The 24,391-nt window shown below is 38.0% G+C and overlaps 2 protein-coding genes across 2 annotated transcripts in view; one reads left to right on the top strand and one right to left on the bottom strand.

Moving 5' to 3' along the window:
- Nucleotides 1–1,901, bottom strand: part of LOC103600034 (chromosome unknown open reading frame, human C15orf65) — a 15,077-nt gene extending 13,176 nt beyond the window's left edge. Inside the window, exon 1 of the mRNA XM_008584266.1 lies at nucleotides 1,652–1,901. Coding sequence (XP_008582488.1) covers nucleotides 1,652–1,681 — 30 coding nt within the window. The 5' untranslated portion in view covers nucleotides 1,682–1,901. The remainder of the gene's footprint in view (nucleotides 1–1,651) is intronic.
- A 17-nt stretch (nucleotides 1,902–1,918) lies between these two features.
- CCPG1 (cell cycle progression 1) overlaps nucleotides 1,919–24,391 on the top strand; it is a 40,913-nt gene continuing 18,440 nt past the window's right edge. Inside the window, exons 1-4 of the mRNA XM_008584265.1 lie at nucleotides 1,919–2,209; nucleotides 18,576–18,644; nucleotides 21,116–21,230; nucleotides 23,243–23,319. Coding sequence (XP_008582487.1) covers nucleotides 18,585–18,644; nucleotides 21,116–21,230; nucleotides 23,243–23,319 — 252 coding nt within the window. The 5' untranslated portion in view covers nucleotides 1,919–2,209; nucleotides 18,576–18,584. The remainder of the gene's footprint in view (nucleotides 2,210–18,575; nucleotides 18,645–21,115; nucleotides 21,231–23,242; nucleotides 23,320–24,391) is intronic.

The raw sequence follows: 24,391 nt of genomic DNA, 5'->3' as shown, positions 1-24,391 counted from the left end.
TATAATCTTCCAGAATTCAGTTCTGAAATTTACAGGTTAATAACACTGTATAATAGTATACTACCATATACTATTATTCATTTGGTACACATAATCTTGTAGCTGGCAAAGCTGGAAGGAGAACTCGGGTTTTTTGAGTCTCAGATCAATGCTATTCTCATCAGATCTTGCTGTTTATTCTTTTTGACACTGCTTATTAATCTGTTTTAAATATCAAGAGCATGGAAACTGGATAACAGTAAATCAAAAAAACCTTAAGACTTTGATGGTATCTCAACAGGTCAGCTTTTCTCAAAAGGTTTAGGTTTCGTTAGTGCAGGGGAAAGCTTCATAGGTAGAAGGTGTTTGCCCTACGACTTGTGGGAAAAAGTATCCCCCAACTTACTTTTATAGGTGACTAGGCATAAATTAGGTTGCCCAGGGCAACCTGTAGTGTTTTCCTTGTTATTGTTAATACTATCTCCTTCAGTCACTAAGGACTCTTCCTTTTATGAAATACACCCTCTCTACTAGTGGTTCTAAAATTCTGATCTGCTTTGCCTCAAAATGTAATACAGAAAACCGAATATAGTCNCTACTAGTGGTTCTAAAATTCTGATCTGCTTTGCCTCAAAATGTAATACAGAAAACCGAATATAGTCGAAACAGAAGGCAAATTAGCTGTTAAACTCTGCTGGCAAAATTTGTATCACAAAAATCTAGAAAAGTGTCTACCTAAATCTTTTAGATCTCCAGGATAATTCACAAATGTTTATAGATTCAGAAACAAAATACCCATTGTTTTTACTTTGTCATAAGCCCTCACTGCAGCTTTCTTATTTGGGTTTTACCTTTTTCAAATCTGATAGTCTTAAAATTTGGAGTTCAAGCTAGATACATTTAAAAACAAAACAAAACAGCTTAATATTGTACAAAGAACAACAAAAGGATTACTTAAAATTCTGCCAGATAACATATGTCATCAACTGTTATACACTTAAGGATAAGAAGGTTAATTAAAGTTGTAAATGATTAAGGCTGGCTAGTTAGCTCAGCTGGTGAGAGCCAGGTGTGCATAACACCAAGGTCAAGGGATCAGATCCCCTTATCATGCAGCCACAAAACAAGAAAAATGTAAATGATTCTTTTAAAAGAGATAAAGTCCTATAATTAGCCCATGAAAATGCCTTGAAAAGCATAAAAATCTACAACTAGGTGGTACTGTATTAGTTTTCTTACTAATTTAATTTTCGGATTCTACTAAAGTTAGGGAAATCCAGGCCACTTTGACTTTTCAAAGTCCTTCGGTATAAGCACACACACACATTTATAGAAAAAGATAAGTGAAAACAATTCATTGTGTAATAAAAATGTCCATTACAGAAGCTGTAATTATAAAATTAAAAATCGTGCTTTTTGGTGTGTGTCACAGTTGCTGTTAACTATAGTTAACACAAAAGCAAAAAAAAAAAAATAAAATTAATTTTGAAGCATCCTTTTGTATATGCTCAGGCTCACCAACTTCCTTAATATTTTCTTTCTTTTGTAAATGTAAAAATTCAGTGGTTGCCTAGAAGGGGTTTTGTGGGGGTGGGGTGGGAGTAGGTGGTTCCTCAGATTATGCTAAAGAATACCAACATTCAAGAACAACAAGCCCTCTGCCCAAACCCACCCAGTCGTAGGCCGTCTTTCTCGCTATCATCTTTGTTAATTTTTTCGGCAAACGCTGTCTTTTCCGAAAGTGGATGGCAAGAATACCGCCGAGCACCCAGGGACGCAGCCTTTCAACCGCACCCAATTAAAAAAGCAAAGGGAAAACGAACCGCTAGCTGGATCAATAGCGCCCAATCCAGGGAGCTGTCATCCGGGGTGAAACCGCGAATCCTTTCTAGTGGTTGCAGCCCGTCTCCTTAGCAACCGGCCGCGGGCGCCGGGGCCCGGATGTTGTGGGGATCCGCGGCCACCTGGCCCAATTTCCTGCAGCCTCCCCGCCGCGGACCGCGCTCCTCTTCGGGAGTCGTAGTTCTTCCCTCCGCCGCGGCGCGGCGTGAGGCGCGGGCGGGACTACGAGTCCCGGCATGCGGTGCGGCACCCCGCCGGCTGCCGCTTCTCGGCTGCGGACGCCTGCGAGCAGGTTGTTGTTTTTATGAAAGCGTCACTGACGCCCGGGCTGCGACCGCCGCCACCGTGACAGCCGGCGCAGTCGGGCAAGGTGGCGCTGCCCCCTCAGGTACGGTCCTCGGTGGGTTTAGATCCCTGGAGAGGGTTAGACTGCGGGGGTGTGGGGAAAGGGGCGAGGACGGTCTTTGGCCGGCACCCCCGGCTCGGCCGCCTCGCGGAGGCAGTGGCAGGCAGGGTCTCCCTCCAGGCTGGGACTGTTGGGGTGGGGATTTGACCCCTGGCGCGCGCGCCGCACTGGCGACCTTCTCGGGCCGCGAATTCACAGCCCCTGGGGCCCGAGCCAGCCCCTGAGGCGTCCGGTCCAGTGGTCCTGGAGGCTCCGATCCCCGCGTGCAGTCCCCGCCTGTGTGCCAGGGGTAGGGGGAGCTGGCGGCTCTGGGGACCCACCTCCCTTCACTGGGCGGGCTTGGGCGCTTCTCGGTTCTGACTGACGAGAATCCATATGGTAAGATGTGCGTCACTCTGCCGGGTGTTCTGCCGGCGGATCTTTTTTTGGTGACGTTTGAGCCCCGTGATGCCAGGAATAGAAAGATAAAGTATTGATAACGCAGCTGAGATTTCTGCTCGTACGCCAGCCTAGTAATGATCACAGCCCCTCTCTACCCTTCTTCCTTTCCACGGGCCCCCTTTAGCGTTGTCCTGAGTCGCAGCTGTCCCACGCAGTGCCTTGTGCGCGTTACATGTCCATCTCTGTTTGCCATTGGAAGCGCCAGTTTTAACGAACTCAGTGTTTTGTTGAGTCGTGAAATTTTCACTGCTTCGCTCTAGCTTTTTTAATAAAAAGAGTGGCGCTTTCTTGTAGCCAGAATAGGGAACTACTTTAGCACTGCAAAATTTAGGAGATTTGCCTACTTCCAGTAAGTTCACATCCACTCCACGGAATAGTGCTTGAAATGCCATTAATGCATAATATTTTTGGCTTAACGCTTGAACATTATTAGGTCCCACATTTCTCAGGAAGTGTTTATCACACAGAGCCAGTGCGAATGGTTTACTGTGTTTTCCTGAGCTCAGGTTATATAAGGAAGGGACAGAGAAAAGGATATTATTTTAATGCTTATTTTTTTTTTAATTTTTTTTTTTAAAGATGACCGGTAAGGGGATCTTAACCCTTGATTTGGTGTTGTCAGCACCACGCTCAGCCAGTGAGCCAACCGGCCATCCCTATATGGGATCCGAACCCGGGGCCTTGGTGTTATCAGCACCGCAGTCTCCCAAGTGAGCCACCGGGCCGGGCCTTAATGCTTATTTTTTTAACCCTTTTACACTTAAGGATGGAATTCCAGTCAATGAAGCTATTAAAATTGTTCCCACATAATATTTAAGGTTGTGGGAAATACTCGTTTTAAAATGAAAACATTAAAAAATAGTGTACAGTAATTGCAATTTTGTAAACTAAACCATAGAACGAGAAGTGATAATATTTCTATTAGAGATAAGACTCAAAGGATATTCACAGTAGTAAAAGTGATCAGATAGTGAAACTGCAAATGTTTTTTTCCTTTATACTTTTCTGTATTTTTCAGATTTTCTGAATAAAAAACTTAATTTTAAAAAAGGATGCAGCAATTTCAATTACACGGACTCTAAACATTATTTTAAAAAGCAAACAAGTGGGCCGGCCCGTGGCTCACTCGGTAGAGTGCGGTGCGGATAACACCAAGGCCACGGGTTCGGATCCCATATAGGGATGGCCGGTTTGCTCACTGGCTGAGCGTGGTGCTGACAACACCAAGTCAAGGGTTAAGATCCCCTTACCGGTCATCTTTTTAAAAAAAAAAAATAAAAAAAAAAAATAAAAAGCAAACAAGTAACAACAGTAAAAAAAGTGTGCAGAGTCCCTGTTGCTGCATCCACAGACTATAGGAATTTTAAGGTAAATTGGGGAGAATGGACAAGAAATGCATTAGTTAAACTAGAAAGAATAAAAAGCAGTTAGAGCAATAATTCTTAGCATTGAGTACTGTGTTTTATATGTCTGATATTGGATTATGTTTATTTTTGTTATATTTTCTATTATGGTTATTATGTTGGATATGGATGGGTAAGTAGCCCACATTTTGTTTTCTGTTTTAAAGAAAGGGCCACATTGTTCTGCCGTAGGAATATTCTGTAGTTTTGCTATTATCAGCTTTAAAAAGTTAGAGTTTACCTCAATGCCAAGTGTCTATTAACTCTTAGAAAAATATTTATTCTGAAGCTTTTTTTGTAGTTTTTCAGGCTGTGGTATTCATACTTTATTTTTTAGGTTGTCTTTGGAGCTTGCCTTCTCAAGTTTCAATTTCTTTCTTTTAATTTTATGTATTTTGTGTACTGTGTTGGCTCATTATATTATGTTTTGGGTCCATTCACAGGGCATAAGAAACATTCATAATTGATTAACATGTCTGATTTACTAATTCTTTCCATAGTATTGTTGTCAAGGTTGTGTAATTGTATTCTTATCCAATAAGAAAAAGAGGTGAATATGAACTGCTAAAATCACGGTAGTAGTAGTAGTTTCTGAACATGTTAAGAACATGGATACAGCAGCAAGGCCTGTTAAGCCCAGGATATCTTAAAACAGAAAATGCAGACTCATCTAACAATGCAGAACTACTAGAGGCTGAATTGTTTTTGTGTTTATGTGTGTGGTTAAGGTGAGGAAGTTGCCATATTCTAAGTGGTAACTATCATATTTTCAAGAATTTTCTTCCTGTTAGTTGTGCAGTTTTGACTAGAGTAAAAGAGTTAAGTTGGTTTCAAAGGTCATTTCTGGTGTGTTACATCAGATAAATTTGACCAAATCATCTTTCAATTTGAGTCCTAAAGTTATGCATTTGAAATGTGATGACAATATGATATATACTTTTTGCTTGGGAAGTTTGATGAAGTAAGTCAAATGGGGGCTATATTTGATTTCTTGTTAGCAGTTGGCTTTTTCTAGGTTGAAGGAAACCTGGCTTCTCTCCTGACTGTGACTTTGCACTCTGCTGCATTGAAGGTCCTGAGCCTGCAGTGTGCTTCTATGGTTGGGATTTTAATTTTGGTTTTGATTTGTTTTGATCTCTTGTCTTAAAAGTATAGGGGAAATCATTAGTCTGTTAACAGTAGAAAGTGGCTTTTTTTTTTTTTTAAAAGATGACCAGTAAGGGGATCTTAACCCTTGACTTGGTGTTGTCGGCACCACGCTCAGCCAGTGAGCTAACTGGCCATCCCTACATGGGATCCGAACCCGGGGCCTTGGTGTTATCAGCATCACACTCTCCCGAGTGAGCCATGGGCTGGCCCATGGCTATTGTTTTTAATGTTCTAAAAATGAGACTTTTAAGTGGATTTCATGAACATTGAGAGACTACATTGAATATGAAATCCTAGGTCCTCTGAGAGACACATTGCATGTATAAGTAATTGGTCTTTGGGCCAAAGAAATAGTTTAGTTTAGATGTCTCCTTCTGGGGAAGTCAGCCCTGGCTATTAGAGCATCTGACCCTTGAGATCAACTTCAAGTTAGAGTGACATAAAGAACATTCAAGTAAAAAAAGTCTGTTAGAAACTTAAGAGTTTTAAGGACTTTATCAGTGTAAATGTAAGTGAAAGTAAAAGGCAAAGAAATGTATATTATGGGTTGGTAATGGCTACATATATAATTAGTTGATAACTGAACATCTTTACAAACATTTCATCTAGTATTACTAATAGAAAGTAACAATGGATGCACATTTTTCTATTCTGTAGTAAGGTATGCAGACTCTAGCAAATGGAAAACAATAAAAATGTATTAAAATCCCTTTCTTTCCAGCTTTCCTTCTCAAATGAAAAGTAAACAGCTGTAAGAAAATTAGGGCTCATTATTCTTTTATGAAAAGGATGTTTAAAATAAACAAAAAATATATAATAAGTATATATTTTTTAACAAGTAAAAACAAATTATCTTGTTAAACATTTGAGAATAGAAGAAAACAAAGCAGGAACCCAGTAGTTTTACTTATTTATCTATAAAAGGGAGAAAAGCCACCAGGAACTTTTAGTGCCCAAGTGAGGGCTGTATATAGCTATGTCAAGCTTATATATCTGTTAGCCTTTTCAGGCTTTTCCAAAATTAAGATATAACAATCCTGGAAAGTTAGGATTTTTCTCAGAATGAGAATACCAAGTGAAACGAATATTTCCATACTAGCAGCTATCTTAATTTTTCCTCATGGATTTGAATTCATGTTATTTACTCACTTTGAAAACTTTTTATCAAAGGTGTGGTCTCTTTTAGATTGAGGAAATTATCTTCAAATATGGAAGTAGTTGCTTTTGTTTCCCAATTTGAGGGGTATTACATTATAGAAGGAAACTTGCAGAGTAATTGGCTTGTGGAGTAATTGTGTATTGACTCACTTCTGTTGCAGAATTTTTCTAGATCAGAAGGTTAATCTGTATGTTACAGAATTACTGCCTCTTTCTGGGCATGGATACAGTGAAATTATTCCTCCTTTTCTAGATTTGTCTAGATATCTATTAGTGATTCTCCAACAGAATTAGGAGAGCCTACATACTATGGATGGCTTATCTTTTCATTCACTTTCATGATGAATATAATCAAAAGTCAGGGCAGCCATAGGACCCACGTCTTAGTGCTGTAATTGCTGTGATGTAGATTCAACAATTCATCAAGAGTGCTGGATTATGTTGTCAATTCTCTTTTTTTTTCTTTTTTTTTGGTGGCTGGGTGATTGATCTGCTGACCAGTAAGGGGATCCAAACCCTTGACCTTGGGGTTAGAAGTCTGCACTCTAACTAGTTGAGCCAATCAGCCACCCCTCCTGCCATCAATTCTTCACAATAAACTTCTGATACCTCTAGGTAGTAAACATTTTAATATGACCCCTTAATTCTTTTAATTTGTCTTGAAGAGACTAGTTATGCAGGAGATGCTTGGATTTGTATGTCATTCACTATACTTAAAATTGGGTATTGTCTTTTCATTTAAAAAATGTTTATTTTTTTCTGCTGTTTATAAAAGCAATAAATACTCAATGAAAATTTAGCAGGCACTTTACATGTAGTTTTAAGGTTTTCGGTTTTAATATATTGCTTTACAGATATAAATGGGATTTTATTATACATATTTTCTGATTTGCTTTTTTCATTTAATATACTATTGATGTCTTTTCATATCAAGACATGTTGATCTACTTTATTTTTTATGGCTGATACATATTCATAATTTATTTTTAATAAATTTGCACTTGGTGAACCCTTTTCTTTCTAATTTTATATTATAAAAATTGTTCCATTAACCATTCTTATATATGTGGGTATTTATTTTCATCCTCATGTATTTTTATCAGATAAACTCCTAGAAATGAAGTTAGTAGGTCACAGGGTATCTGCCTGTAAAATTTTGATAGTTATTGCAAAATTACCTTCAAATGTATAATAATATACAAGATTTTCACAGTGCCTATTTTCCTATCTTCTCTAACCTAATTAACCTGTTTAAACTCTGTTAGTTGGTTAGGCCGTTCCTTTGAGTCATTTTGCGTATTTAAATCTTTGAGCCATATTTTTACCAAGTTGTCTTATAAGTTTTATGAAGCCTTATATTAGTAATGCTGATCTCTGGGCTGGCTGGTTAGCTCAGTTGGTTAGAGTGCAGCTTTATATAACACCAAGGTCAAGGGTTTGGATCCCCTGTATCAGCCAGCTACCAAGAAAAAAATAATGCTGATCTTTTACAAGGCAAACAAGAGATGACATCATTCTGAAAGTCTTGTAGCATCAAATTTACTAAGTTTAGTGGAGGCTATGATTCCTGAGTGATGCGACTTGACAAAAAACTGATCTTTTTTTCCTTTGGGTGGCAGGAGAGGGAGAACAATGAAATTGGCTTTCTTTTTATCAAAAGCATTTTAGAAGTATTTCTTCCATTCTCCACCTTCCACGAAACTATAGGAAGCTTTCGTGGTGTACTTTTAGTGACCAAAATGGCAGCCAGCACAGTTCCATATTCAGAATTGCCTGCCAAATCTTTTGTCTCTTGGTGCTGCTTGGAAAGCAGCTTAATTTGGATTTTTGCTTGGTGAAAATATGCTGCAGATTTATCTGCTTGTGACAGTTTAAATAGTCCTGCAGGAACTTAGTCTTTTTCATGTAAATGGTTTACCTGACCATTCTGGTTCATAAGCCTTGGAATAAACTTCTGCAACCAGGATAGTACTTTTGTTTCCCACAGTACAAAGTCCTAGTGGGTACTAGGCACTCCTAAACTAGGTTTATTTGTCAGATTTGGGGGACTGGAATAAGGTCAACATCCTAGCCATTGTAGGAGGGTTTGAAAGGACTCTTAAGATGAGACTGGAAAAAAGAAAGCTATGCTCTGAAAGTTTTTCACAGTGAACAGGATTGAAGATCCCTTTCTTCCTGAAAGGGGCACATTCCTCCCCATTTAACTCCAGAAGTATTTATGTCAAAATACTTTTTTTGAATGTGAATTTATGCCAGGTTATCATAAAACACAGTGACAATAACAGTCTCAGATGTTTACTTAGAACAGTAAAAGTCACTATTTTCATTGTGATAAAACCCATCAATGCAAACATTCATTAATAGGGAAATGAGTAAACTATGATAAATATAACAGTACATTACATGGTCATTAAAGTCATTTTTGAATTTTTTTATTTTTTAAATTTAAATTAAATTAAATTAAATTTATTTTTTTTAAAGATGACTGGTAAGGGGATCTTAACCCTTGACTTGGTGTTATCAGCACCACACTCTCACAAGTGAGCCATGGGCTGGCCCCTGAATATTTTTTAAAGCATTAAAGAAAATTTAAACAATTGAATGGAAAAAGTAAGGTAGAAAACTCTTCGACCCCAAAGTTTATATAAAATGATTGGAAGGATGTGTCTCAAGTGTATTTATTTATTTTTGGTGGCTGGCTGGTAAGGGGATCCCAGTGCTTGATGTTGGTTTTATCAACACCATGCTCTTAAGTGAGCAACCGACCAGCCCCCAAAATTCTTTTTTTTTTTTTTTTTTTGGTGGCTGGCTGGTATGGGGATCCAAACCATTGACCGTGGTGTTACAATACCACACTCTAACCAGCTGAGCTAACCAGCAGCCCAAATGAAATCTGTTTTAAAGCAGTATTTTCATATCCTTTGGGGGAGATGAATGATCCAGAACCTTTGAGAAGTATTATAGAATTAGATTCTTTAAAGCTGTCCTGACTGGGGCTGGCCCGTGGCTCACTTGGGAGAGCGTGGTGCTGACAACACCAAGTCAAGGGTTAAGATCCCCTTACCAGTCATCTTTTAAAAAATAAATAAATAAAATAAAAAAATAAAGCTATCCTGACTGATTCTCTTATGTTTGATCACATTGACAGTACAGCAGCACTTGGAGAGCATTTGCCTACAACCCATTTGTTGCCTTACTTCGGAATTGTAGACGTGTGGGAGAATAATGCCCCCATTCTTCTCCATCATGTCTAATTCTAGAAGATATGGTGATGGAAACTTTACCTTTTCCGTAGTAAAATGTAGGTACTCAGGAATGATGAGGGGGACAGTACCATCATATCAGGTAACATTCTAGTTGTACTGTATGAGGTAAAATTAATATTGTTGGGCTGGCCTGGTGGCGCACTGCTATAGTGCGCCGCTTGGGAAGTGTGGCGTGCGCTCCCGCCGAGGGTTCGGATCCCACATGCAGACCGGTTCCCGCTCACTGGCTGAGCGAGGCGTGGGAGCAACACTGAGGGTTGCGATCCCGTTGCCGGACACGGAAAAAGACAAAAAAAAAAAAAAAAAATTAATATTGTTGCCGTGTTATTCTTACAAGTTTTGACAGCTGCATGTAGTGTTTTAAAATGACATGGTTAACCCATAACTCTCACCTAAATTCAGTCTCCAGCCACCTACTTGATGTTTGCAGTTGGATGTGATAATAGCTATCTCAAATTTAACGTGCCCCAAACCAGTTTACTGATTTTCCTCTCATAACATGCTCCTTTCAAAGTCTTCCTGTCTCAGTGGCCCGTCTATTCTTGTATTTGCTGAGGTCAGCAGTCATCCCCCATATTCAATACATCAGGAAGTCCTGTTGGCAGTACCTTCAAAATATATGTATAATCTGTCCACTGTCTGACTTCACTGCTACCATCCTGGGCCAAACCACAACTATCTCACATGTAGTTTTGGTAGCCTTGTAAATGGTCTTCCTGCTTCTTTCTGCCTTTGCTCCCCTACAGTGCTGTTTCAGTAAGGCAGAGTGATGTGATTCCTTTCTTCAAAACTCTTTTGTGACTTGTTTTCTCTCAGAGTAAAAAGGTAAGGCCCTACACAATCTGTTTCCGCCCTTATTCTATTATCTCTTCCTCTGATCTCCTCTCCTTCCAGGCCATTTCACTCCAACCCACACAAGCATCCTTACTTACTGTTTTCTCAGAGGCTCAGGCAGGCTTGATCTCAACTTTGTACCTGCAGTTCCTTTGATTTTAAAGGCTCTTCCCCCAGTTAACTGTATAATGGTTCCCTTACCCATTCAAATCTTTGCTCAAATATACCTTCTTTTTTTTTTTTTTTTAACTTTTTATTGAATCAAAATTGATTATACATATTTTTTGGGATCAGCGTTGAGATATGTTGATCAAATCAATGTTACTAGAATATATATTGTTACAAATCATAGTTATTCTTTATGCCCCTTGTCCAATCTCTCCTCATCCTCCTCTCCCTCCCCCCTAATTACTCTAGATTGCTTCTCTCCTTCTGAAAGAATAATGGTTACTCTGTTGACTTGTTGCCTAGATGATCTGTCCAATGCTGAGAGGTGTGGTCAGGTCTCCCAATATTATCATAGAGCAGATGTTTCTTCTGTCACTCTGAAATTGGCTTTGTGGGGAGAGACATCCTCTTCTTTATCTCTGCTGGTGACTCCTTGTGCCAATGCACTCCAGTGGCTGGCGGACCTTCTGCATGGTGGTTGTGTCTAGCTGCTTTCGTGGCAGCCATGGTTATGGTGGTGGCTGTGGTGGGCCACCCACATGGAGGTGATGTTTTTGGCATGCTCCTTGGTGCTGGCGGTATGCCTGGCTGTTGGGAGTGTCTGGTCCCCAGCCCCATGCCTCGGGTCCTAGGGTGGGCCCCGAGGTGCTGGTGTGGTGTGCCTGGTTCTGGGAAGGGGGGGGGTCCAGTCCCTGTCTCCATGCCTCATGTCCCCTTGCGGGCCTCAAGGTGGTGTGCCTGGACTGGAACTGAATTTTTGTCCTTTGCTTACTTCTTAAATGGGTGAACTTCCTGTGGGAACCAGTACTTGAGCTGTGTGGTTGAGCTAAATGGCTGTTTTGCTGCTGTTTCCCTAGGGAAGGCTTTTTGTGCAGCTCAGGGTTTAGTGGTTGACCTTATAGATACTTCCAGCTCTCCAGAGACTGATGCTCATGGGTTTTGTAGAAACTCTGATCTGGGCCTGAGTTTTTTTCATCAAAGTGTACCCCATGCAATTCTGCATTCCCAACTAGTCTTCTCTGAGTGGTCCTACACTGATTGGGGGGCGGATTAGCTGTCCTTGCTGTGTTCCAGTGTTCTCTGTGTGGGCCCATCTTCCCCACCACCCGTGCTCCAAACACTTCCCATGGGATGGGCCCTGTGCAGGTCCCTTGGGATGACTCACTGGCCTCTGAGTGGCTCCCCTTTTACAGCTGTTCTGGCTTCTCCCTCCTGCATGGGTCCACAGGAACCTTATTAGTGGTCTTGCTGTCCTGGGGGCCACCAAGTCTCTCTTTTCGCCTGCCACCTCCAAGAAACTCCATCTGAAGGGCACCGCTGCGGCTTCTGCTGGCTCCTGCTGCTCCATGTGCTCAGCAGCTGGAGTCTTAAAGCAGCCGCGGCCCGAAATGCTCAGAGCAGTTTTTTCTTTCTCTCTTCGTGGTTTCTCCTGCCTTCATGAACTCTGTATGTCTCTCCTCCTCTTCCCCTGAGCTCCAGAGGCCCCAGCTTGGCTGATGTTACATTTTTGTAGATGTAAATTGGTTGATTTGTGGGAGAGAGTGACGTTGAAGACCGTCTATTCCGCCATCTTGACTGGAACCTCAGGCCTCAAATATACTTTCTTAGTGAAACTTCTCCTGACCATTCTTTTTAGAATTAAGTTCCTCCATCCCAGCATTTTAAATTCCCTTTTCCTGTGTTTTCTCCATAGCAGGAAGTATACCAACAAATATATTTTATATTTGATCTGTTTATGTTGTTTATGGAATGTCTCCAGTATGGTAGATAAAATGCACAGGATGGTTTTTTATTCAGGTTACTGCAGTAGGGAGAAAGGTCATTAATGAAGAGCATCTCCAGGTAGAAAATCAAAGGATTTTATAAAGGCAAATAAACAAGGGAATCTGGGAGTTTGTGAGGGCAGGGTGGTCCTTTACAGTTAGCCATTTGTCAGAAAACAAAAGAGGGTGGAGAGATTTCTTCACTTGATCTTAGCCCAAAGTCCAAGAAACCATGTGGGGAGATTTATTAATCTTTCTTGCTTTCCTGGAGCAGACGTATTCAAATAAAGTTCAATGAAGTCAACTTCCAGTAGAATTTAAGCCCTGGGAGGGCAAGACTCCTATCTCTTTTGTATATCGGCATATTTTCAGTACGTAGCAAAGTTAACAAATTTTAAATTTAAGTTCCTGTGCTAGGAACTTAACAAATACTGAATGAACTAGTATATAAAGAAATTAATTTAAAATGGTATTAACCTTAGGCCTCCTTTCTGCTGGAAATGTGTGATTATACTGGTATAGAATTATTCTTTCTGCCATAAGTAGCTTCATAAATGGGATGAGAATCCATAGAATAAATTTGTATCCCAGCATGTGCTCTATTGTACATTGAAACCATATGTTTGTAATAACTTATAGTTAAATTTTCTTCCATAGAGTTTTACAAATAAAGTCTTAATATTTTGAAGAAAGTTTCATGGGATTTCTTGTTAAGTGAGAGACAATTTAAACAATTGTTTCCCATGCTGGAGGCTCTCATAGGAGTTTGGATTTTATATTGAATGAAATAGAGACCAATTTTAAGTGATTGACATGACTGGATTTATGTTTTAGGATGTCAAAATTACAACAAATTTAGCTAAAAGATCTCAATTGGCTATTGCAATTCTAGAATCAGGCAACACGTTATTTCATAAAATAGAATAAGTGTTCCAATGAGCTGGGCGGGAGTTTGATTTTATAGACAGAAAACGGCTAAAGAAAACAGAAACAAAGAACAAAAAGTGGACTGGTCATTTCAAAGTTACTTTCCTGGGCTGGCTGGTTTGTTAACTTGGGAGAGCTGGGTGAGTTTGGTGCTAGTAACACCAAGGTCAAGGGTTTAGTTCTCCTTAGCAGCCAGTTGCCGCAAAACAAAAGTTACTTGTAAGGTGGAGACAGGAAGAGAATAGAAAAATAACTGACTAAGTGTCAGATTACTTTAGGCTGTCTCTTTTGTGTAAGGATCAAAGCAGAAGATATCTATTAAAGATTTAAACTAACCTGTTTGGGTAATTGGCTGTTAATCTCTTTCTCCTGATTTCTTGGAAAATCAGATCACAATCTAAGTAATGTGGAATTTAGCAGGAGTGACTCCATTTTGGTTTTTAGTCTTGGTCTGTTGGGGCCTAGTGCAGAAACTTAGTCCAAAACAATGGCCTCCTATAATTTTATTTGAGGATATACTTATTAGTATAGGCAGCTTTGTGAAGTGGTGATTGGAGGGGCATTGGAACTGGATGTAGAGCTCTGTTAAGACAGCTGTAATAATTCAAGTGGGAAATGATGAAGTTGGGTTAGGCAGTGGAAAAGAGAATAAATAAGGAGTAAGACTTGCCTGGATTTTTGGGTCAAGGTAAAGTTTTAGTTATCCTAAATTTAAAAAAAAATTTTTTTTATCAGGATTCTGGGCTGAGTTTAAATTCACAGCCAAGGTAGGAATGGCTGAGTGAAAACAACTAAAGAGGTGATGAGCACTGTATGATTTCTTTGTCTTTTTTATTTTTATTTTTTTAATAAAAGTTTATTCTTAAATGTACAACAGGCTACAACACAACATTTCATTCTAGCTATAGGTGGCAGAAGATGTTACGGCAGGCCATCTAGATGTTTAAATGGAATGGAATCAGGGATCACCATCCTCTCAGGCACAATGAACAGTTTACGTTTTGCCAGATTTCTTAATTCTGTCTGTAGCCAGGGGGCCCTTCCTGCGGCCTTTGCTTCCTTGGGTTTCTTCTGGTCCTCTTTTTGTTTCTATTTGAAAGTCGCCTTATCTTCTTTGTCCATCCCCTTGGCCTGCTTCTTGGGCTGTTTCAGGGGCTTCTTGCCACCTTTGAGGCCAGAGTGGTGCCTGCCACCCCTTCCCCAGACCCTGCCACCCGAAATAGCAGTCATCCTAAATTTAGTTATCCTAAGTCAAGGACTTTTTTAAAAAAGATGACTGGTAAGGAGATCTTAACCCTTGACTTGGTGTTGTCAGCACCACACTCTTCCAAGTGAGCTAACCAGTCATCCCTATATAGGATCCGAACCCGTGGCCTTGGTGTTATCAGCACTGCACTCTCCCAAGTGAGCCACAGGCTGGCCTTCTAAGTCGGGGACTTTTGACTTGAATGTTTGGTGGCTTTTGCTTGTAGCCATATTGTTTCTGGCTATAATGCTATTCTCTGAGATATCAGAAACAGGAGGAGGAGCAGGCAGGTGATTTCAGTTTTGTAGATGTTGTGTTTGAAATACCTGAGAAACCTACAGTGGACATCAAAAGCAATTGGGACTATATGGCTGAAGATTTGGTTAAAGAAACCATCCTGAGGAATAAAAGGAAACCTGAGTCTAAAAAGTGCTTCAAGTGTGTTGTCTTCACAAATTTCAGAAACTGTAGCTTAGCGTGAAAACTGTACAATTTCTTATGCCTTTGTAACTTTCCGGTAAACTACCTATTTCTAAATTACTGTTAGTAAAGCCCTTAAAATGAGAAAGGTTTATGCATTTCCACCTTTTGCCACCTTTAGCTGGAATGTATTGTCTTGGAGCCTGTTGTACATTTAAGAATAAACTTTTGTGAAGAAAGCAAGAAAGAAATCATACAGTAGCTTGCACAAGAACAATTTAGACTTGTGTCAGTAACTGCTGTCATCAGCCAGAAATGTTTACCTTTTTTAATTGAATGTGTAGTATGTGTCAATCACTGTGCTTTGTGTTGGGAATATGTAATAGGATGATAAACAAGCATTTACAGCCAGCATTCTATTTTAATTACTAGATTAGGGAAAATACTAGAGTCTTTTGGGGATTGGGTGAGGGAATGGTTCATGCAGGAAGTGAGGAAGTGATGCATTAAATGAGATGAGCATAGGAGTTTGGGTTGAGGTAAGGGGATGGGCAACTGATCAGAATATGCAAAGCCCAAGAGTTGAGAGAAAGCCACTCCTTTTAGGGGAATTGGAAGGGTTAATAGAAAAATGAGCTGTGAGAGGATGAGATGCTAGAGATAAAAGATTTTGTGAAAATATTAACATTTTTAAGGAATGACAATGAGATTATCATTTTAGCATGATTTCTGGCTGCAGTGTGTAGGTTTAAATACCAAGGGAGTTTTGATAGTCAGTGTGTCTAGAGTTAACCAGAAAGTTTTTGTTTTTTTGCTTTGACAACAGCCAGATTAAAAGGGCCTGTGAATTTTCCTTATGCAAACTGTCTTGGTGAGAATCTTTTTTCTCATTTAGACTAGATGTCAATCTAGTCCTTCCCCCAAGCAAGTAAACAAAGAATTAAACAGGGCCTGATTAAACTGGGCTCATTGATTTGAGAAATTTCAAGTATGAATTGTCCCAGTTAGCAATATATATTACTTTCTTTTGAAATGTTGTCTTTAAGTGTTTATTTCATCTCCTGAGCGGTTAGAGGAGCCTTTTATTAGAAAACAAAAGCTAGGGACTACCAGTTTATTTATTTATTTGTTTTAAAGATGACCGGTAAGGGGATAGGACTACCAGTTTAAATGGAAATTACCTAGAGAATAGGAGACTTCAGCATATTAAATATCCCTGACCAGTAACTTGGAAGTTTTGGAGTGTTATTAAGAAAACAAAGCACAGGTAAATCTCAGGGGGTGAGATGGAGCAGCGATGAGAATGTGAGCTACTAGAGGAGGTTAGGAGGGGGAAGGGCAAAGGGAAGTAGAGAAGTTTTCTCATGGTGAAGAAAGAATGCTTTTTAGGCTTTAGCTTATTTTCTCTATCTCAAAGCCCTACCTACATCTTGTTTCATACAGATAGAATTTTTTTTCCTGTCATCCAGTCACTGAAACCAGAAAACTGGGAGTTATGCTTCCTCCCTTCTATTGTTGGTTATTCCATCCTTTTAAAGTGTCTTCTCAAATGTCTCTCCTAAACCCTCCTTCCTTTTTTACCCCCTCCCCCTCACCAGTACTGGTTAAATTGAAGTGCTCATCTTTTTCACGGAATATTACATTGTTTCCTTGTATCCCGCAGGTCTAGAGGTCTTTAGTTGCTTCCCCATTCTAATATATGTTCTTTTGAAAATTCAGATCTGATCTTTTAACATTCCACTCACTCATGGTAGAGTAATTGCCCTTTTTAGAACTTTCATATTAATGGGTGTTTTTTTGCCTTTGTTCTTGCTGTGTGATGCTTTTCCCTGTCTCACTTGGGAATTCCTTCCATTGTCATCAGATCTTCAAATTTCTTTTTTAATGAGGAACCAGATCTTTATTTTTATGTAATATCTCAGTTTTTAAGTTTTGGCAACTGTTAATTTAGTTTAAAAAAATACCGTCTAATTTGCACCCTCATTTATAAAGCCTTCATTGACCATTCTCCTTTCCCCCTGTAAATTCAACTGCTCAGTCTTTGTGTGTTCCCATATGTGAATATGTAATTTTCAAATTAAACTCATGAAAACTGGTTCAATGAGAAATTGGGTTTTGTATAGCCAGTTTAATAAAGAATGTTGAAATAAAACCGCTGAGATATAAAACCGGTTAATATCCTTCAGGATACTCAAAGTGTAGCCTCTTGGATAATCTCTATTGGACAGAAAAAATTTATTTCACCCCAATAGTTTTCTACAAATTTACCTTTAAATTTATAATAAACTCCCTGGGCCCTAGAGGATACTCAAAGTGTAGCCTCTTGGATAATCTCTATTGGACAGAAAAAATTTATTTCACCCTAATAGTTTTCTACAAATTTACCTTTAAATTTATAATAAACTCCCTGGGCCCTAATCAATTGAAATTGGAAATCAAGTAATCAGATGACCTCAGGTGAACATTAGAAAATACTGTAGCATATCATTAAAAGTCACGCAATCATCTTTACATCTTATTTCAAGTTTTGAATAATTTATCTGTAAACATGCTAATTTTTATACTGTTAGAGACCAACCTCTTTGTATCTTCTCTTTTTGAAATATTTATTTACAAGAGATTCCAGAATCATTAACAGATGATTCCCATCTATATTTTGCCTGGTTCTCATTTGAGCACTAGTTTCAAATTGTTTGTAGTAGAGTTCTTTAGAACATAGACTGTCAACTTGGATCTAATGTGTTCACTGTATTTGTGCGATAATAGAATCAGAAGATTTAGATGTGTAGAACAAGTGAGTAAGAATACCAATCACTTTAATGAGTTGGGTTTTGAAGTTGAAAGGACTTTCAAATAGAAAAGGGAGAACAAACCAGGTAGAGTGACCAGTGTATGCTGGTTTAGGACTTGAGTCTAGATTGTTGCCAGTGACCATAAGTTTGTAACATCAGTTCTTTTTTTTTTCTTTCTTTTTCCCTGCTTTAGTCCAACTGAAGTATTGCTGATGGTTATTTTCATAAAAACTGTTTGATCATGTTCCTTCTCTCCTTGAAAAATTTAAATTGCTTTGTGTTGTTAACATATCGACTTTATTTTACTTGGTGTGGGAGTTTTTCCATTCTTCCCTACTTGTTGGTTTCTTCAGCAATGCTGTTCATGCCTTAAAAATATAGGCCTTTACTGCTGGTGTCTTTTCCCCATTCACCATTCCCCCAACCCTTGACTGACTTACATGATCAAATTGGTTTCTCCTTTTCCTTTAGCTCGGCCTGGCCAAATCCTGCATTATCTTTCTTACCCAATATTGTTCTTCATTCCAACAATATGACTGTTCAAACTATTCTAGTAGCCCAGGAGAATCTCCTTGTCTTAGTAGTTTGGTTGTTTTTGTTCATACAGATATGCAATCATATCATGTCCTGTATGGTAAATATCTGGGTGAGTTGTCTTTTGATTTCACCTGGAAGGCAGCGAGCCACTTTTCATAGCTTATGTGTAGTGCTTCCTATAGCATTTTAATTATAGAATTTTAAAAAATGTGTGCCACAAGTCAATATGTTCTTGTATTTGTAGACCTGAAAAATGTCCGAAAATTCCAGTGACAGTGATTCATCTTGTGGTTGGACTGTCATCAATCATGAGGTATGATGTTTAATACTTTTTATAAGGTAATTTGTAGTATTACAGTGTTAGCAGTGATGTAAACTGTGTTCTTTGGAGGCCAGTATTTTTCTGTTTAAGGCAGAGGTTCCATTGTCTACATTTAAGCAAAAGCTCCCATTGGACATTTTCCCATCAACATTAAACTTCACTGCTAAAAACTCTTCATGGGCCAGCATCTTTTAAATTATTGTACATAGGTTTCCCTAGCTTTGAGATATTAGGCAAATATTTATTGAGGGTTTATTGCAACCCATTGTGGTATAGATTGTTTTCATTCTCATTTTATAGTTGAGAAAACTATAGCTGAGAGAGATTAAATAATTTGGTCAAGATTTTGTAACTAGAAAATATCAGAGCCTGGATTTGAACAGACCAGAAAGGAAGATGGAGAATGTATGTTTCACTTATGTTATACCATGTTACATTAGGAGAACTTGACAGGAAAAGGACTATGGGTAGAACCCTATCACAAAATGAATTTTATGGTAGAAGAATGATATACATACAATGAATGTACATAACTAGTACATGATAGACATTGCTTTATGTGTAAGCTCATTATAGAAAAACTCATAGGATACTGATGAACAGACACAGTAAAATAAAAATTATCTGTACTTGTTGAAAATTTTAATGGAGTTTTCTATAGTTTTCCCTTTTGTTTGTAGGATCTCATAAGCCTCACTTGTTTTTCTTCATTAATAAAAATTTTAAATGGTAATTTTTTTTTACAATTACTTTGGTAATTTAAGGTTTAGACAGTTTGTCATGTCTTCTAGAAAACAGCATTAACAAAAAAGCATGATTGTTTTTTATGCATTAAAGTTTCAGAATTTAATAGCAACTATACTAGTTGAGATCGAGGTGGTTCTTTTTTAAAAAATCATAAATGACTTTTCTGTTTTTAACCTGTTTTCTGCGAAGCGTAGATCAACTCCCATAGCAACTTTTCCTTCAAGGATAATTAACAATATAGGAGCAAGGCAGCTATGGGACTCTTACTTGTGGGTCTGCAGGGTGGAGCAAGACAACAAACCTCTTTGGTACTTAGTCAAGTGTGTCATTAGAGTGTTCTGTATCATGTCACTGAGTAAATCATATTTGTACGTTTATCCCTCTTCCTCTATGTCTAGTTTTCAAGTTCTACTTTTTCTTGCTAATGTCTCTTACATGTTTCCTCTTCCTTTCTTTCACCATTCTGATTTAGGCCAGAACTGGTTTCCCCAGGAATCCCTAATCCAATTCTTTTTTTTTTTTTTTTTTTTTAAAAGATGACCGGTAAGGGGATCTTAACCCTTGACTTGGTGTTGTCTGTACCATGCTCAGCCAGTGAGCGAACCGGCCATCCCTATGTAATAACCCTTGACTTGGTGTTGTCTGTACCATGCTCAGCCAGTGAGCGAACCGGCCATCCCTATATAAGATCCGAACCTGTGGCCTTGGTGTTATCAGCACCACACTCTCCCGAGTGAGCCATGGGCCAGCCCTCCTAATCCAATTCTAACCTTGCCTTAGCTTCTACAGTTCTGCCACTATAGGCAACCTCAAGTCTTACATTCTGTATTTTCTTCAAGACTCCCATCTTAAAGGCTACTCCTTTCATGAATCTTTTAATTTTTGCTGTTTTAAGTTATGTATATCAAGAGAACTCAGACTTTTCAATTTCTTGGATCAGCAAACTATTGGAGAAATGGGGAGAGGCAGAATCAGCTTAGCGTTTAACTTTATTTTTGCTAATTAAGGCAGGAAAAAGACTGTAAGATCTGCTATTTTATTAAAGAAAAGACAATCTGACATCAAAGGAGGAAGGATAACCTCAGGAAATAGTCTAAAATTTTATAAGGAAAATATTCCATTAACCTAATGGGTTCATTTAATCCATGCCCTTAAACATTTTTAGTTTACGCTGCCATAATAAGCATAAAAAGCATGTTGCTGTTTCTCTGAATATATTGTAAATTTGAATTTTTTTTTTTTTTTTGGTGGCTGGCTGGTAAGGGGAGCTGAACCTGTGACCTTAGTGCTCTAACCAATTGAGCTAACTGGCCAGCCTGTAAATTTGAATTTTGGATTTGAATTTTTTTATATCCCACAACACCTAACAAAGTGCCTTGTCTAGAGTAGTTGCAGAAATGTTCAGTAGAAGCAAATTAATAGAAATAGCTAAGTTCAGACACATCATCCAGGATTCAGATTTATTGCTTTGGGCTCAAAAAATAATAGAGCATTCTGCTTTGGGGCTAATTTGACTTAGAATCTAAACCTCTGACTCTGTTCTGCCATAGGCCTTTATGGACTAAATTCAACAAAAGCCAATCAGATTAGATACTGTTCTTTAGGAGTATAGTAGCATCTGGGATTTTTAATAATGGAAGCATTTACATGTAGTCAAATCCAGCTTTGAGAAGCTAATAGGCAAATAACTGAATAATTATCACTTTTTTTCCTAGGGATCTGATGTAGAGATGGTGAATTCTGTTACAGCCAGTGACAGCTGTGCACTCACACAAGAATGTTCATCTTCAGAGCAAGAGGAGCTACAAGTATTGCAGGTAGAGGTGGGAGGTAAGTTGTTAAGAAATTCTGATTTTTTTATTTTTTATTTTTTAAATAAGATATGTGAATGACATTTTCAATCTTTCCTTCTTTCTGGCTAATCTAAGTAATCAGGTCTCTGAAGGACTAGAACTTTAGCATGGATTTAGAGAAGGCATGCAGAACCCAGTGTCACCAGTCTGCCCCAGGGGTTTGTTTATTTGTGGCTGTGGTATATGTTTGGGCCTCTGGATACACTTTGATAATACAGATGTAATCAGTCACTAAATATTACGTTACATGGTTTAACAGGAATTTGTTTGGCAGTTTAATTTATATTTACTTGTCATTAGTAACGTTAAGACTATAATGTTAAGACTTAACTAGTAATATTAAGTAATATACAAAATTACTAATTCATCACAAGAGATTTACTAAACTCTTCTTCACTTATCATGCTAGAGAGTATTCTGGTTAGAATTTGGTAAAGTGTTGTTTCATACTGTATTACTTTGATGTTGTATGTACTTTTTGTGGGATATGATGCCTACATTATTTGTATAGAGAAATACAGCTCCCAATTAATTACTGTATATTCTCATCTTCATATTTAAATTACTTGCTAAACTTTTTAAAAAAATTGCAATAAAATATAAACAGAACATTTTCCCCTCAGGAGATGAAAGTGAATGTGTCAAGGCTAGAAATAGAAGAGATTATACCTGGTAATTATTTTTTTCCAGCCTATGTGTTGATTACTATTCTCATTTGAACAATGAATTCTCATCTTTTGTGGGTCAGAGATCCTTTTGAGAATCTGAAAGCTATGCATGGTCTCTTCTAAGAAATGCATTTACTCATGTATAAAAAATATTCATACTTCTTTGGGAGTCCTTGGACCAAAGACTACCTTTGTTGAGTCTCGTCTCCAGATTAAGTTAATATTCTGTTAGGAGTTATGTAACACTCAAAAATAGTATTTATTGGGCTGAGCCTGTGGCGGGTTCGGATCCTATATAGGGATGACTGGTGCACTCACAGTGCTCACTGGCTGAGCTTGGTGCGGCCGGTCTCAAAAAGGACAAAAAAAAAAAAAGTATTTATTTTTCCCCTATTCTTTGGAGGGGTTAAATTACATAAGAAATATATGTTCATGATAGGGAAAAAATAATGATAAATGAAAAAAATTAAAAATGGCCTGTAATTCTTTTATCTGTAAATAATTGCTGTTGACACCTGGTGTATATTCTTTGTGCATACATTTATATCTTTATTATATTTAATATTTTTAACTTCCGTTAACATTTTATACTGTTTTTCATTTAAAATATATTGTGAACTCAGTGTTCTGTTTGTGCATGTTTTCTTTGATGAGATTCTTATAAAATATATCTTTTGTAGTGACATTTTGTTTTTCTGTGTTTTTGAGATTTTGTTTTTTATAGTTTCTTTTTTATTGTAAAGCGTTTGTAATTCAAACCCATAGTTTTGGACCTTATGGTACCAAGCATTGACAACCATCAGAATGGTGGTATCATTAGGAATTTTTCAATGAACTTTTAAGAATTCATGAAACATGCCAGCAGGTATCTGAGAATAGATTTTCCATATTAACAGGTTTTTACAAACACTTTGGATTAAGTAATTTGGTATAGTAAGGTACAAGTTTTATGTCTTTAGTCCTGTTATATTTTTTCTGTTTGGTTTTTTTGGTTTGGTACAGGGATCGAACCCTGGACCTTGGTGTTATCAGCACTACACTAACCAACTGAGCTAACTGGCCAGCCCTTGTTTTGATCTGAGTTCTTAGTAGGCCCTAAATTAGTTCAGTTTGGTATCTAAAATTACTTCCTGCCAGTTTAAAATAATGGAAATTTATTAGTAACAGTGGAGTGACTTATAATTGTATGTGGCATTTCATTAAATACACTTTAACATATTAGGAATAGGTTTTTATGTTCCCCAGTTTTATGTAGACTACAAACCATGAACAGAATGTTTTAAATGAAGAAATAATTTTACTGGTCTTTGCTTTATATCAGAAAGTGGACAAAATGGCACAGTGTTAGTGGGAGAAACTGCTTATCCATCTTTGGAAGAAACCAAGTCAACAGTTGAGGTAAAGTTGTATTTTACTCTGTAGATGTATGATAAATAGTATCCTTAGAGAATAGTAAGTAAAGCCTCCATTTCTGGTTGTACATTCTATTCTTATTTGAGTTATAAGCAATTTTTATTGAAAATTTTGAGTTTCCACAGTTTAAAGGTTAAAATTAGCTTCTGTTTTGACTTCTGATTAAGTGAGATATCTTTTAATTTAGAAAAATAATTTTTTAGTATTGTGTTAAAGACCTGTTCTTTTAACCTCTAATATAATTTTCTTTAGAAATAGATTGCATTCTTGAATTATATTGAGAAATTAAGCTATTAGGTTTTGTGTCTAAAATGAAGGTTAGTTTTTAAGTTTGATAACAAACTAAATCTTGTCCTTTGGAGTTTTATTTGATTTCTAGATAAAACTAGATAGCTAGATGATCTTTGCATGGTGTCTTAATCTGTTTGTGCTACTGTAACAAAGTACCTGAGACTGGGTGATGTATAAAGAACAGAAATTTGTTTCTTACAGTTCTGGAAGCTGTGAAGTCCAAGATCAAGGTGCTGGCAGGTTCAATGTCTAGTGAGAGCTGTTCTCAGCTTCCAAAATGGCACCTTGTTGCTGTACCTTCAAGAGGGATAAATGCTGTGTCCTCATATGTCAGAAGGAATGGAAAGGCAAAAAGGGCTGATAGCTATGTGAAGCCTGTTTTATAAAGGCCTTAATCTTATTAATGAGAACGGTGCCCTCGTGACTTAATTACTTTCTAAAACCCCCAGCTCTTAATATGATCACATTGCAGATTAAGTTACCAAATACGAATTTTGGGGGACACAAAATTCAGATCATAGTACATGGCCATAGCTGTGGAAGTTTATTACATACATAACCAGAGAAGTGTAATCAGTCTTTTATGGTTTCCTTGACTGCAGAGTTATGTTCAAATAAACCCATGGAATTGGGGAGAGAGATGAACTCTCCTTTCTACGTTTTTTTTTTTTTTTTGGCGGCTTGCTTGAACAGGGATCTGAACCCTACCTTGGTGTTATCAGCATCGTGCTCTGAGTGAGCTAATGGGCCAGCCCCTCTTTCTATG

Source organism: Galeopterus variegatus, unplaced genomic scaffold (genome assembly GCF_000696425.1).
Source record: "Galeopterus variegatus unplaced genomic scaffold, G_variegatus-3.0.2 Scaffold3192, whole genome shotgun sequence".
Classification (NCBI taxonomy): Eukaryota; Metazoa; Chordata; class Mammalia; order Dermoptera; family Cynocephalidae; genus Galeopterus; species Galeopterus variegatus.
This window is presented reverse-complemented; position numbering and strand designations above follow the sequence as displayed.